General features: G+C 55.2%; 7 protein-coding genes across 7 annotated transcripts; 1 reads left to right on the plus strand and 6 right to left on the minus strand.

Annotated features, from left to right (window-relative positions):
• Positions 1–1,124: 1,124 nt before the first annotated feature.
• SDRG_02900 (hypothetical protein) lies at positions 1,125–1,679 on the minus strand. The gene has a single exon (XM_008608506.1). The coding sequence runs from the start codon at positions 1,639–1,641 to the stop codon at positions 1,216–1,218; it is 426 nt and encodes a 141-aa protein (XP_008606728.1). The 5' UTR covers positions 1,642–1,679; the 3' UTR covers positions 1,125–1,215.
• Positions 1,680–2,149: 470 nt separating this feature from the next.
• On the minus strand, positions 2,150–2,612 carry SDRG_02901 (hypothetical protein). The gene has a single exon (XM_008608507.1). The coding sequence runs from the start codon at positions 2,584–2,586 to the stop codon at positions 2,248–2,250; it is 339 nt and encodes a 112-aa protein (XP_008606729.1). The 5' UTR covers positions 2,587–2,612; the 3' UTR covers positions 2,150–2,247.
• A 2,299-nt stretch (positions 2,613–4,911) lies between these two features.
• SDRG_02902 (hypothetical protein) lies at positions 4,912–5,596 on the minus strand. Its single transcript, XM_008608508.1, has one exon. It carries the CDS (start codon positions 5,510–5,512, stop codon positions 5,009–5,011), a length of 504 nt encoding a protein of 167 aa, XP_008606730.1. The 5' UTR covers positions 5,513–5,596; the 3' UTR covers positions 4,912–5,008.
• Positions 5,597–7,280: 1,684 nt separating this feature from the next.
• On the minus strand, positions 7,281–7,840 carry SDRG_02903 (hypothetical protein). Its single transcript, XM_008608509.1, has one exon. It carries the CDS (start codon positions 7,679–7,681, stop codon positions 7,331–7,333), a length of 351 nt encoding a protein of 116 aa, XP_008606731.1. The 5' UTR covers positions 7,682–7,840; the 3' UTR covers positions 7,281–7,330.
• Positions 7,841–8,340: 500 nt separating this feature from the next.
• Positions 8,341–8,740, plus strand: SDRG_02904 (hypothetical protein). Its single transcript, XM_008608510.1, has one exon. It carries the CDS (start codon positions 8,377–8,379, stop codon positions 8,716–8,718), a length of 342 nt encoding a protein of 113 aa, XP_008606732.1. The 5' UTR covers positions 8,341–8,376; the 3' UTR covers positions 8,719–8,740.
• A 2,309-nt stretch (positions 8,741–11,049) lies between these two features.
• On the minus strand, positions 11,050–11,479 carry SDRG_02905 (hypothetical protein). The gene has a single exon (XM_008608511.1). The coding sequence runs from the start codon at positions 11,468–11,470 to the stop codon at positions 11,135–11,137; it is 336 nt and encodes a 111-aa protein (XP_008606733.1). The 5' UTR covers positions 11,471–11,479; the 3' UTR covers positions 11,050–11,134.
• Positions 11,480–11,601: 122 nt separating this feature from the next.
• On the minus strand, positions 11,602–12,092 carry SDRG_02906 (hypothetical protein). Its single transcript, XM_008608512.1, has one exon. It carries the CDS (start codon positions 12,057–12,059, stop codon positions 11,760–11,762), a length of 300 nt encoding a protein of 99 aa, XP_008606734.1. The 5' UTR covers positions 12,060–12,092; the 3' UTR covers positions 11,602–11,759.
• Positions 12,093–13,945: the final 1,853 nt, after the last annotated feature.

Consider the following 13,945-nt stretch of genomic DNA (forward strand, 5'->3'; position numbering starts at 1 on the left):
TCCTCGAGCATGATATATTCCTCTTTTGTGATACTACAAGCCGTGGCATCCCAAAATGCCGTATCCAAGATAGACTTCGTCTCGGTGGTCTCTGGGTGGCTGGTGGCCGATCCTTGCATTTGCACACTGCGGTCCAGAGCTCATAGTGGCCGGGATTCAGCACGAGCTGGACCTTGGTAGGATTGCTGCTTGGGGCTCTTGGTACGGAGTGGAGGCGTAGCCCCTTCTTGGCCGCGTACGCTTGCTGGATCGCGTTGGCTTTTTGGCGGTGGAATTCGCAGAGGAGGTGGAGGCTGCCGTTGCGCTTGGTCGTGCGTGGGTTTGAGCACACCTTGTACGAGTACTGGCAAGCGGGTGCTGCGTCTTGCAAAGCCATTTTCCGACTGATCCGTCGACGTCCGAAGCGTGTGGCTCCTCTGCCTGCCGATCACGATGCAGATCTTGGATGGGGAGCCAACCAATCCGATAGCGCGAAAACTGATCGAGCGCTGCAGATAGGCTACGCTTGAAATGATCCACCCATTGCACACGCCACAATGCGGGACTTGTGGCCAGTCTCGATGACAAATTGCGCTGGCATCCACAAAATGCAAAATGCCTTGGCATCACGACGGCAGCCAGGGTCGTTGTACGGTAGAGGCGCCGCAGCACGCTACTTCTAACCGGTGGCGTAGTCCACACGCTGCTACTCTTCGACACAGGTGCACGGTACAATTCGCGACGACGTTGTTCCGACCACTCAAGGGCCTGCCACGCACGGAGCGGTGCCGTACTTGCCGTGAGCGTTGCTGGCAAGAGTCGTCTGTCGCTAGCAATCTCGCCCGTCAACTTCGCTCGCGCAATGACCGCTGTGTTGTATCTGGATGGATGGCTGCGGGTCCGTGAGGAGCCGACGATGGCACAAGACTGGCCCCAATAAGCTCTCTGCAATATGTCGATTCTTATTTGAAGGGACCAACGATGCTTAAGAGCGTGTAGTTTTCACGGACGCTGTGAGTTATGAGCGAAACCATGACAGGAGGAAGCCGTGCGCCTCTCTCGGTGCACTTCCGAGCGCATGAGATTTGTGCCACTGATAAGGTTGCGGACATCAAGCGTGCTTGCGATGCCCAAGTTACTAGTGGCTTGCGTTGCGCTTCTCGCGTAACCGAGACGTCGAAACGAGCATCTCATATTACATTTACTACACGTCCACAGACAACTAGAATCGGAGCTTTACAAAAGCGTGTCCAAAAGATTGGCTTCGTCACGAGCCCAGAGCGTGTCGGTCCACGGCAGCGCATGGTCGTCATGCAAGAGGGAGCTCATGTACTCGAAGAGCTCGGCCCCGAGTTCGTCCGCGGCATTTCCGGACGTCGACAACGGCGTCGGGGGTGCCGCCTTGGCAGTGGGCTGCGCCGGTGCGGCAGCAACGACAACGTTCGCGCTCTTGGCCTGCTTGAGCTGCAGCCGCTCGAGGCGCTTCTTATTGGCGTACGTGCGTTGGATCGCGTTGGCCTTCTTGCGGTGGTAGTCGCAAAGCAGGTGGAGACTTCCATTGCGCTTGCGCGACCGTGGGTGCGTACATGGCTTGTACGAATATTGACACTCGAGAGTCGAAGCGAGCTGTGGACGCTCGGTGGTCATTTTGAAACTGAGCATCTTTCTCGTGGTGGTACTGCGCCACGCGGAAAAGTGCACGTCGGAACTCGAGTGCCACTGAATAGCGCGTTCCATCTGGTAGCAAATCCCATGCAATTCGAGAAAAGCCAACCAATGAAAGTCGAGGTGTCGGGAATGCAAGCGATGTGATTGGCTGCTGGAAGGCGGCGAAAAATCGAAGCCGGGTTAAACCTTTGGACGACAGGGATAAACCAAAAGGTCGCAGACGCCAAAAGATTGGTGTTGCCGTGGACGCTGATGGGCGCGTGCACGTTTGACAAGTTGTCTCGGATGGCATGTTGCAGTTGGTGCGTAGGTGGACCCATGAGAGGGTCCACGTCGTAAAAAGATCCGTAGACTCGAACCCGTCGTTGACGAAGCGCTCCTTGGGTGACTCCTTCTACAGCTGTATGCGTCAGTATCACATATTGTCTGTCGTTGCGCAACCAAAGGGCCCGATCGTCGAGATGCCATCGGTAATTTCGCCACTGTACTCGAAATCTTTGCACTCGACTTTCCACTGTGAAAACGTTTGTGGCACCAAAATACAGCACATTGATTATGACTAACGCTATTTCCTAACAACTATTTCGGACACCGCTCTGCTCAAAAGAGTTCGTCGAGCATCACAAACTCTTCGTGGGTCATGACAAGGTCGCCAAAGTCGACGAGCGCGCTGTCGTCGCGAAGCAGCGCATGCAAAAAGTCGAATTCTTCCACGCCAAGCTCCTCACTGAGCGGCGGCGATGCGACAGGCGACAGCGCGGCCGCCGCCGCGGCTTCCTTGGCCTTGCCTTGCATTTGGCGCTTCTTGGTCGCATACGCGCGCTGGATCGAGTTGGCTTTGGTTCGGTGGTACTCGCACAGCGTGTGGGGCTCGCCGTTGCGCTTGGTCGTACGCGGGTTCATGCACGGCTTGTACGTGTACTTGCAAGTGAGGTCCATGGTGCTGCTTATGTTGCTCGTGGCAGAATGAAGAATGTGAGCTTTGAGGAATCATCGCAGGTTGTTCTCAACTACAGTGTACCGAATTGGTCCATCGAAGGGTGACTCGCATGACTTGTTGCCCATGTGGCCGGCTCCAACTTGGCGTTTGTATGAAGTCCAGTGCATACGGGAGGGTTTGGCTCGCGGTTATGAAACAACATGGGACAGACCGGCGACGGGCCGCAGTTGGTTGGAGTGGGATCTTGGCGCAGTGGTATGCTTATTTGTCAGCGTCCTCGCCTCTCCTCTTGTCGTCTCGAGTCTTCGCGAGATTTTGCGCGATATTGTCTATTCCAAAAACTAGACCAAACGAGGAAGCGGCGTCGGAGATGCAAAACCGCGTGCGTCGAGGTATGCGTACACTGGAGCGTCCAGTGCACTGGGCTGTTTGGCCGCTCCTGCTCGTGTGGGATGACATAAAACGCAGCCATCTGATGCTTGAACCTCCGACAATGCACTGGCTTCTGATAGGGCCACTGGGCGGCGTCTGGGCAGGCTGCGACACGCAATACTTTTTTCAAGTCGCGCGATTCACCAAGGCGCGAAATATTTTTGAAACGACAGATTGTCCTGGCCCCTTGACAGTCGCCACGCGCTGACGACAGCCACGAGCGATAAACTAGGAATCTTTCGAAGCTTCTGCACTGCCTGTTGCCACTCGTCTTGGGTGCAGAACAACGAACGGAGACAGTACGCTGCACCTCCCCTCGATTCCCCATCGCGGTTGGTCGGGGAAGTTTCTTCCAGGTGCCAGCTGCGCGTAAACGCGTGAAGACTTGGAGCTATGGCAGCCACAAGTGCGAGTTGAGGCAGTCGATTCCGAGAGATACGCCAACCTTGTTGCGTGAACGCCGCTTGGATATGTTGGTACACTCGCCTCGTAGAAAGGCGCTCGTCGAGGCTGCTGCTTCAACAAACGTGGCGCTGGAACGGGTGATCACCGCGGCTTTTTGCTGTCGCACGTTTGCCTCCAACGGGCTCGAAGCCGTTTTTCGGCAAAGTACACAGTGGAATAGTTTACGGCGATGGATGCAACATCGAGTGCGACCCATGATCACTGCAGCGTAGACACGGGTGGAAGCCTGTTTGCGTCTACGGTGACCACGCTGGATCTTACTCGAATGATGAGTACAACGCGCCAACGACTAATTACTCGTCCGAGTTCGCTCCTCGGTCGCCACCGTCATTGCGCGGCAGAACTACTGCGTGCGTATCATCGAGATCCAATGCTGAGAGTTCACAGTGCACGGCAGCAGCGAGCGGTATACGGTACTGTACCGCCTGCAACGTGGTTGGCGCATGGACAAAATTTGTTCTCGAGGTCTGTAGAATCAACTTGCCGTCGCACTCGATACGACGTCTCGACCTCGACACGTAAACATCTTGCACACAAGGTACGATGTCGTCGTATCTCCACACCTCGTCGTAGAACAATCTCAGAGCCTCTGAGGTTGTTCTTGATATACACTACATTGTGCCGTAGTCGCGTTGATCGAGTCGTAGACGTCGAGTGCCAAGACACCGCTGTCGTGTGCGCCGCCGTCGTTCGATGCATCTCCCGTGAGCCTTTTGGCGATCGTTATGATATGACAAGCCTGTGGTCTCGCTAGCTCGGCACAAGTCGACTCTGGTCGGTCATACGCTCTGCGTCTCGAGCTTGCCAGGGCCCCAACGCCATGTTGCTCGAGTTGCTATTCAATTAGGGGCGTCGTTACGATGGCTGATTAAGGAAAGACCCATGGTGCACAAGCCCATGATGGGCGTCACTGCCGCTTTTGCAATACGGACGAGCGCAAACGTACGATCGTTGGTTGGTGCGCTGCGTCCATGCGCCCTGGCACGCTTTCGAAGTCTCTTGCTGATGCATCTCCCGTCGTTGCTCGCTGGCTTCCTCCACGGCGCCGTCGCTGCGCCGCACTCGGTTCACTATATTGTAGTCTTCCATTCTCGCCCTCCGGCCGGTCTTGCGCGCTTGCGTTTGATATACTAGGAGTATTGTGTTTGGCTTGACCGCAACGACCAAGCCTTTCGCACGACGCTGCCGAAAAGAACTTCCCGTCGCTGCGCTCGCGATAATGGCAGCTACGATTCAATGCTTGTACGTACTTGGTCGTCGTCGGGGTGCCATCGCTCGTCGCATAACGATCTCCGCGACGACTACTATTGGTGTGCGCGCCACCTCGTTTCTCGCACACAACCGCAACCATACGACCACTGACGCCCTCGCTGGACGCAACAAACAGCCTCAAAAGCACAGGAGGAAGTCCCGCATACTCGTATAGATCCTGCTCGCAGAGAACATTGACAAAGAATAAGCTTCCTCATCCCATTCGGCAAGATCACACTAGTATGTGCAGCCACTAGTACATGGGACAGCCACCTATGGCGTGTCGTCTTTGGTCGCGTGCGCCTTGGATTTCGCCTCGCCCGCAAGGTTCGACGCCTTGTCCTTGGCGGTCTCAGCAGTATCGCCCGCCTTGTCCTGGAGCTCGCGGGTCTTGTCCTTGGCCTCGGCCGCGGCGCTCGATGCCTTGTCCTTGGCCTCATCCTTGGTCTTGCCGGCCTTTTCGTGGAGCTCGCGGGTCTTGTCCGCTGCCTCGTCCTTGGCCTCGTCCGCCTTGCCGGCCAGTTTGTCCTTGGCGTCATAGGCCTTGGTCTTCAGCTCACTCGCCTTGTCCGAGACCTTGTCCTTGGCGTCGTACGCTGTGTCGACCATCTTGTCCTTGGCGTTCACCGCCTTGGTCTTGGCGTCGTGGAAGGTCGACTGCACCGAATCCTCGGCGCTGTGCACCGTGTCCATCACCTTGGTGCGCGCCGACTCAAACACCGAAGGTCCGTCGTCCGACGGCGTCGTCTTGGTCGTAGTCTTAGTCGTGTCCGACATGGCAGGCAAATGCAAAAGTGAGAGATCGTGCCGCCCTCGACCGCCAAAGGCCCTGTCGCGCGAGCCCAACGGTCGCGAGAAACAACCAAGCTGGGAAGTGGCCGAGAACGAGAAGGAACGGCAGCAACGGGCTAACGGCCGCATGTCGGGTGGCTGCGTCACGGGACAAGGCTCCACGACGCATCCCTACGACGTTCTCGGCGCGGCAAGATGTTTCCAGTTTCCAGTTGACTTGGGCCGTGGCGATCTTGCCCTCCCGCTCATGCGACGAGGCAGAGAACGCAAGTCGGTCACGGTAGCATGCGTGTCGGCCGCCTTGCCTAGCACGACCACCTTCCGCACCTCGACCTTGGTGTTGTGGACGACGGCTGCGTCCACTTTGGCAAGAAGCTCCCATCGACGTCGTCCGACGTGGCTTAGAGCTCTACGTTAGCGTCGTAAAGGCCGAACACTGTCGAGGCGGCTGTCGCTTGGACCGGCGTCTAGAGCTTGTGAGTGGCATTTGATCTGCAACTGGCGCTTTGAGGGGGAAAACATAAGCTTACGTCGCAACTTGACGGTTGACGGACTCTGCGTTGAGGGCGGTGACCGTGGCTTGGATGTTGAGCAAGAGCGATCGATGCGGCACGCGGTTGGTACAGCACCCTGGAAGCAATTGGGGCACGCCAGTAAACAAGGCCGTGTGTGGTGAGAGTCCAGCTATTTTGCGGCGCCCCGTAAATGGGCCAAATTCGCAAACGATGTTTAGTGGATACTATAAGTACCAACCATCCCAAACCAGACTCTGTCGGTAGCCTGGCACGGCCACGTCATCCGGATGAAACACCAAGACAAGTTGGCACGAAGGAGCCAACACCACACCAACAACTCAGCCTACAACTCCTAAACTCGCGGAATAAAAAAATATTGAGATAGCTTTCGCCGCGGGGCCATTCGCAACCCGAAGCTGCCGCTGGCGAAGCCCCCGACGCCCAACCGAGATGCATTGTTACCCGCCGAACCAGGCCCCGAACGACCCCGATTTTTAGACCTGGCTTTTGTAAGAGGTACATGGATGACCTGGCGTCCTGTTGAGTACTGTAGGTACTAGTCAAATCGAGTAACTACACTGCACGACTGCTGGATCCATGGGACTCCATACCAAGAGTGTCCATGGAGTTTGCCGAATGGTCGGCCCTTCACTATTGCGTACTAAAATGTACTAGTACTAGTCTTAGCATTGTGCCAACGATGCTTTGCTCAGTCGTCTCATTTGTGTCTCGTTCTCGTCGCATCCAGTGGGATGTTGTGGGTCCGAGCAAGGGTACATAGCTCCTCTCATTAGCGTAGATTCTGCTTGTTCATTATCGCTTTCGTCGCGCATGTCTTTCATCGACAAATGCGATTTTTGCTGTCGCCATCGCGACCACCGACACGCAAGTCGCCAGTTGCAGTAAAACACTTGGGTACAGCTGAAGCGTGGTCAAAGAGAACTTTCATTTACCATTGGCCCATAAATAATGCCGTATGGGACGAGGTAAAAGTCAAGCAAATCTGCACAGAGTAGTATCATGCAGGTGCAGGTGCAGGTGCATCGAACTTGTGCGTTTCACGCACTTGAAGATGGTTCTCAGTCCGTTCCCACGGTTTACCAACTCCTCCGTGTTCCTTGCGCCATCCTTCTTGCACCCAAACGCGTTCGACCCAAATGACCGTAAAGACGCTTCTACACCGCGCAATTAGCCGTGACTAAGCTCTGCCCTCTGATGTAGGTCGCTCGCAACATGGATGTCGTCTTGGGAAGGTATATATTACAATAAAGATAAGGTGGGGGCGGATTCAGAAGAGGGCAAAGAGGATCGCACACTCGTCCTCGGTCAGCGCTGTCGTGTCGGTGGCCACGTTTCGCGGTGCCCATGCGTCGTCCAGGAGGGTACTGAGAAACTGGAGGTCCAACACATTGGCGGTCGTCGGCGTCGTCGGCGGCGACTGCAGCAGTGTGGCCTTTTGCGCCGCGCGGAGCAGCTTGCGCTTCTTGGCGTGAGTCTTTTGGACCTCGTTGGCCTTGTCGCGGTGGTGGTCGCAGAGCATGTGGAGGTCGCCGTTCTTCTTGGTCGTACGCGGGTTAAAGCATGCCTTGTACGTATACTTGCACAGCATCGGGTTGTTGTTGTGCTTGGGCGAGATCATGTTGGCGAGGTGCTACTCGAGAGGAGGAAAGTTGAAATGTGACGGCCTCCGACTTGGTCTCGCGCGCGTTTCCCACAGCTTCCATCATGGCAGCGATGGGCTTGTGTCAGTCCAACTCTGTCCAAAACGAAGGCCGCTCTTGGTTGCTGTCCAACGTCAGACTTCCCATGAAGAATAATCCAATGGATTTATTCCTTGGTCGCTGATTGGTTGGCCGCTCCACCGCGGACTCACACAGGTGTTACAAAGTTGGGTGGGATCGGCCTCATACGGTCTCAGATCCCAACGATGCTGCAGACACAAAGCGTATGCACGTACTTTTGCTACCGTGGATGCCGCGAGCTGCAGCATAGCTATCGTACTGCGTATAGCACTCGAGCTCACGCCCAAGGGCCCCTCCGAGCGCGTTCGGGAAGCAGTGTCGAACCTCAATGCTTACGTGAGTGTACTTGATGGCGTCATAAGAAGCCAGAACGCACCGCCATTACCACGTGACAAGGAGCCAATCAAACGCGACGTGCGTTGAGGTAGCCAATCATATGCCGTGTTTATGCCTGGCATGGCGCCAAAGTTTCTGCCGCCAACTCGCGAAGTCCCTGTGGACATGGCGACAATACACGACACGCATCGCCATGGCTATTATGCTAGTGGACTAGTAAGCGCACATTTTAAATTCCTTTCAACTGACAACAACGATGGACGAGAGCTTGCGCTGCAAGTATACATACAAGCCGTGCTTGAACCCACGTACGACCAAGAAGAACGGCGACCTCCACATGCTCTGCGACTACCACCGCGACAAGGCCAACCAAGTCCAGAAAACACATGCAATCAAGCGCAAGCTGCGGCGTGCCCTCGAGAATGCGTCGCCGCCGCTGGCGCCGGCACCAACGAGCTTGCCAATGGATGCAATTGAGTTGGCCTATCTCGAAGCCATCCTGAACGCACACGAGGGACCGTCGACAAGCACAACGTCATCGACATCGACGACACACTTGACGGACGAAGAATACGCGATTCTATTCGAACTATTTTAAATTATAAGCAAATCTAAATCCCATGTAAGACCGTGCGAATATTTCGTTTCCATGTGCGGTCGAGGCTGCTTCTACCGACAAGATGGCCTGATAGATTGATACTTTTTGTGTCTATTGGATGCACGGTTGGTGTTTTGGCAACCAACTGCCAATCGGAAACGAGCAAATTGTGTGATAGTGTAGGTAGCGTGTGAGGCAACGTAGCGCCGTGTTGGTCACTGCAGGATCGGGTGCTAAAGGCCGATGGTATGTAGAGGTACTCGGTGCTGCGGTGGCTAAAAGAGCCAGGCTAGTTTAAAAAATGCGTACGACGGCTCGAAAAGGTGCTTCTAACTTGTTGGTCTCTCGTACGTTCACTCTCTCGCTATATTGTTTAGTACGAGGTCGTTGTAGCGCTGCGTTGTGCAGCTGCATCTCGTTTCGTGGCGTGCTATTGCGGTTGGACATGGTTCGAACAGGCCCAGTTCATTCTATGGACACGGGCATACACTCTTTGAATAAATAGATGAATCGCTACGGGAATATATTTGAGTCGCCTATTTGAGTCGCCAGTAAATCCAGGATGGCAGTCGTACTGACAAGGCGCGTGTTTTTCAGCCATATCCCAGCTCAGTAGGCTAATTGCGTCGTCGTGTCAGTCCGATGGCGAAATAAAATTTTGCGGTCCCGACGGTCGACAACGATAGGTCCTCGCACGTGTAGGTTCAATGTACATCGGCCCCTTTCAAGATAAACAGCCCAGGAGGAAGCTGGTCGTTTTCGAAAGGATACAAATACATGACGGAAAGTCGACAAAGCGTCAAGGAAAGCAAGATTGTTGGTGTAGGGCGGCGAGGTTGGCACGTGTACGAAGCGTGGCCGACGTGGTGTAAACTGGCACACGACGTACTCGTACTTCTGTGTGCTCCTACGTAAATGGTGCCGACCACATAGACGCCAGCATACGGGACTGTATTTATGTGTTTGGTGTCCGCATGTGCCCATTGAGCAATTTCAGCGTCCGGTGAACCACCGCGCTTCGTTTTTGCCTCTGTGCGTTTTGTGTGCTTGAAATTGGGGCAAGCGATGCATCACGGACGTGTTGTTTCGACACGGACCCAACTTGACAGAGCGCACCGAGCATCATTGCGTCACGGCGGGTTGACGTCCAACGTGCGATGAGGCAGAGCGCCCAATCACGACGGCACCCAATCGCCAGTTTGCTGGTGCATACTAGGGGCTTATATTTCCCGTAGCAGTGCATGGGCTCGGCGTTGCTGGACACCTACCCCGAGCCGACAGAGCGCACTGCAACAAGCCGGCTGAAAAGGGTTCTTGACGAGGCTGCAGTTCCTACAAGTATAGTTTAATGCGAGAGCGTGGGCGCCCGACACGAGCACAGTACATGTAGTGGCAACCCAAAGCAAATAGCCAGTGTTTTGCACGTCTCGCAATGAGCCAACGGTACTGTTTGGTCGTGATGCACGCAGTAATCACGATGACACTGGTCGCTTGCGTCATGGCGTGACGAAGGCACACACCATCCTTTCTAGTCCGCGACGCAGACGAGCGAAGTGACTACACAGTCCGCTGGACTGCTTGGCGGGACGAGCGAGCGAGCTGACGTGGGTACACAATGGTAGAGAGCCATCGCTGCATCACGGTGGCTTCTTCCCACATTACCATGCTTCGTGATAGTGATGACATCAAGCACCGTAGAGACATTATTGGTGCGGACCGGGGTGCGGACTGGTGCGGACACGTCAAGGAAGCCATCGCGACGACGCGGGCTCGTGTATCGAGGCAAGTCATCGCGCTCGAACCACTTCACCGATTCGTAACTATTTGGTCTCACGGTACAGTGAGCACGCCAGGATCAGACCTTGAAATAAGATTGTTTGGTGTTTTTGAGGGTGCAAGTCGCGGCGTCGTCAAGCGTGGACCGACTGTGAGTAACTCGTTGACTTGCTCGGTTGATTAACCTCGAGATGCTTCAGATGGTGCTGGTTGATTAACCTTCAGATGTCAGATGATGCGCCTTCAGATGGTGGATGATGAGCCTTCCGGATCCCGTTCCACCCTGTCGAGGGCACGCGTCCATGGAGGGTCGGACAGGGCAGTGGGATGCATCGAGTTTGATTGGTATTTCATTCCATTTACGAGCTCTTACAACGGGCTAGCCTCGGCACTTTGCGGCCGTGCCAACAAAGACTTCCACGACGGGCAACGCTGACGACCGCGCAACTCGCGAACTATTCACAATGGCGACGCAGCGACTGATTTGGGCCACGTTAAATTGACTACAAGTATCCAATCCCGTTGCTCGAGAATTTCGCGCCAAAATTAGACTCGTTTGGAGGATACGAACTTAGATATTAAAGTTAGAAGAATAAGTCAGATGCCGATGACACCTGAAGTGTACAGCGATCGCGGTGGTCTACTCGTCGTCGCTCTCGCCGCTCAGGAGGAGCTCGCAGAGGTACTGCAGCTCGTCATTGTCGACGACCGACGCCAAGTCAAAGCCGTCGTCATGGCCGGTAAAGTCGCTTGGCTCCATGGTTGCGAGTGCTTGGCGAAGTTTTTTGTTGGCGGCATGGATCTTTTGGATCGCATTGGCTCGGTCTCTGTGGAAGGCGCAGAGGAGGTGGAGTGCGCCGTTGCGCTTCATAACGCGCTGGTTCGTGCACGGCTTGTACGTGTACTTGCAGAGGGCGTCGTCGCTGGACATGGGCAAAAGACAAATGGGAGGTGCTTGAAGCCCCAGCAATAGCATTACACCATGTCGAACACGCGCGCAACGCGCAATCTCTGCCGTCGGCACGTGTGTCGTGCTTCGAATCAGGAGCCAAATAATGTGCTCCTGGCTTCGATGCACTGGCCCTACTCGAACTCCTTGCTTTTTTGGTCCATCTTGAAACACCCCTATTGAGTGAAAATGGATTTCAAAATCTGAAAAAACTCAAAATCAATGCTTTTGACGACTGGAACAAGGCATGCCCTTCGATCGGACATGCTTATCTAGTATTGGACACGAGACAGCAAAAAAGACAAATCTCGGCGGCTCAGGTGCACGGGAAGAGCGGGTCGATGTCGCGCTGAATGGTGAGAATCATTTCGTCCAGAAAAGCCCAGTCCAGAGTGTCGAGCACAGCGTTGCCGACGTCTTCGACGGTGGAGATCGACGACCGGGCCTCGTCACGCTTTTGGCGCTTCTTGGCCGCGTACGCTTGCTGGATAGCATTCGCCTTGTTGCGGTGAAATTCGCAAAGGAGATGGAGCGTCCCATTGCGCTTGACCGACCGCGGGTGCGAGCATGGCTTGTACGTGTACTTGCAGGTCGGTGTACTTGCTGCGGCCAACATGGTCGCGCGCGACTGGTCGTTCGCGTGATGAATACAGGAATGACTGCCTCGAGGCCAATGTTTACGACGTCGAGGGCTGCGACCAAACTCGTGGCACTGGCGCGGCGCAGATGGGTCGTTGGGACAGCTCCATATGCCTACAGACACTTGCGCGAAGCTCGCGCTTGTTCTTCTCGCATGGCCGTCGCGGTACATATAAAGCATCGAGCGTCGACGGCCCATCGATGAACAGGATGTACTGCGAACGGTGGACGGAACGACTATGGTACTAGGAGGGTCGAACGAGCCCCGATACACGTGGAGATACATTGCCCTTTGTACTGTTTGCCCCGCAGCTCCGTGGGCCAATCGGCATAGACACGCACGAACGGGACGGCTTGTGGTTGTCTGGCAGCGTCTGGCGGCGTCTGGCAGCGTCTGGCAACGTCTGGTGGTGGAGACTCAGGCAATGCGTTGGCTTTCTACGCACCAGCTGGCAAGGAAGGTGTGGCTGGCACGATGGGCGTGCTGGGACAATCACTGCATGGTGGCGTAGATCGCAGGAGAGGCTCCACGCGTGTCGAGGCCCGCTTCAGTTTGTGGCCCGCATCAGCTCGTGTCCGTGGGTACATGCACGTGGTTCGTCGTCGTCAACGTACCAGCGAGTCCCGGTGTGAGACCTGATCGACCATCGAATAGCACTGGATTGTCCGCCGTCAAAATCAAGTGCCCCTTCCACATTGTACCGCCGCCATGTTGCATGTACTTGAAGGGACTGGAGCAGCACTGTGCATTGAAAGGATGTTGTACCTACCGAAGGCAATAATGAGTTCTTGACGTACTAGTATGCACGAGTAATATGCACCCTTGCGATACCTGCACCGAAGCGACTTGGCGACTTCGCTCGAACCCAGATAGAACGCTGCCGTCATGCGCCCGTTGCAGCTTACATGCCAGTTGTTGATGACGAGACACTGCGAACGAGCGCTCGTCGCAGACCGCGTGCGCAGCTCTGGCTGTTGTTGAAGTGAGTCTATTTAGATTTAATTTACACGGAACTGGTTTGGGGGTGGACTTTCGATTCAGAGCGTGTTGTGCTAGACGGCAGCAGCGGCGAGGCTTAGCCGTGTTGAAGGCGAGGCGTATGGATGGCGCAAGCCGGGACGAGGTGGTCACGAAGCCAGGCGTCGTGGCGCCTCATAGCAGCAGCTCTGGTTGTACAGCCAAGTCCTGGCAAATTTCTCTCCAGTCCAATAGTCCACTATGCATGTAAAACAAGGCAGGTTCCAAAATGGAATATCGCCACAAGTCGCCAGTCGCACCTTGCTCGTTGGTAGTACCAGTCTGAACGATCGCGTACAATCTTGGGTGCGTGGCGAGAGCATGAACACTAGTGTGTCCGGCGATAAGACCAGTGCTCTGTTCGAATGCACCACAGAGTTGCAGATAAAGTCTGTTTGCGACACAAGCCGGCTACACGGCTACCGACAACGGCTGCATCGCACCGTCAATTGGCTTCATAGAGCAACCAAGCAACCCGTGTCGCCCTTCGAAGCGGCGCGTGCCAACTGCCCAAGATGCTCGACACAGATGCACAAGATATGCTCGTACCGTACAAAGTAGCGTCCAAAGTGTATGTAAATCCTCGTAACTCGGAAGGATCGAGGTGCGTAGCGTGCCATTGCATCGACTGCGCTCGCGTTCTGCTTCATGAATGAAACGGCGAGGCATTGACGTATCTGTGGCGACCGAAAACCGACCTGCGTTGGCAACCTCGTCGACAGACTCGTGTCGACAGCCCGCCGAGCCCCCGCAGTAGCGAGTATCGGTGTCCTATCCCTCTCGCTGCATTGCGACACATTCTGGCCGCCCGACATTCTCTGCTGCATGACGCAGCACCCAGTACA

Source organism: Saprolegnia diclina, assembly GCF_000281045.1.
Source record: "Saprolegnia diclina VS20 unplaced genomic scaffold supercont1.6, whole genome shotgun sequence".
Taxonomy (NCBI): Eukaryota; Oomycota; class Saprolegniomycetes; order Saprolegniales; family Saprolegniaceae; genus Saprolegnia; species Saprolegnia diclina.

Coding starts and splice junctions, on each gene's coding strand:
- SDRG_02900 (XM_008608506.1), bottom strand. CDS start 1,641: ATGCTCAGTTTCAAAATGACCACCGAGCGTCCACAGCTCGCTTCGACT.
- SDRG_02905 (XM_008608511.1), bottom strand. CDS start 11,470: ATGCTATTGCTGGGGCTTCAAGCACCTCCCATTTGTCTTTTGCCCATG.
- SDRG_02901 (XM_008608507.1), bottom strand. CDS start 2,586: ATGGACCTCACTTGCAAGTACACGTACAAGCCGTGCATGAACCCGCGT.
- SDRG_02906 (XM_008608512.1), bottom strand. CDS start 12,059: ATGTTGGCCGCAGCAAGTACACCGACCTGCAAGTACACGTACAAGCCA.
- SDRG_02903 (XM_008608509.1), bottom strand. CDS start 7,681: ATGATCTCGCCCAAGCACAACAACAACCCGATGCTGTGCAAGTATACG.
- SDRG_02904 (XM_008608510.1), top strand. CDS start 8,377: ATGGACGAGAGCTTGCGCTGCAAGTATACATACAAGCCGTGCTTGAAC.
- SDRG_02902 (XM_008608508.1), bottom strand. CDS start 5,512: ATGTCGGACACGACTAAGACTACGACCAAGACGACGCCGTCGGACGAC.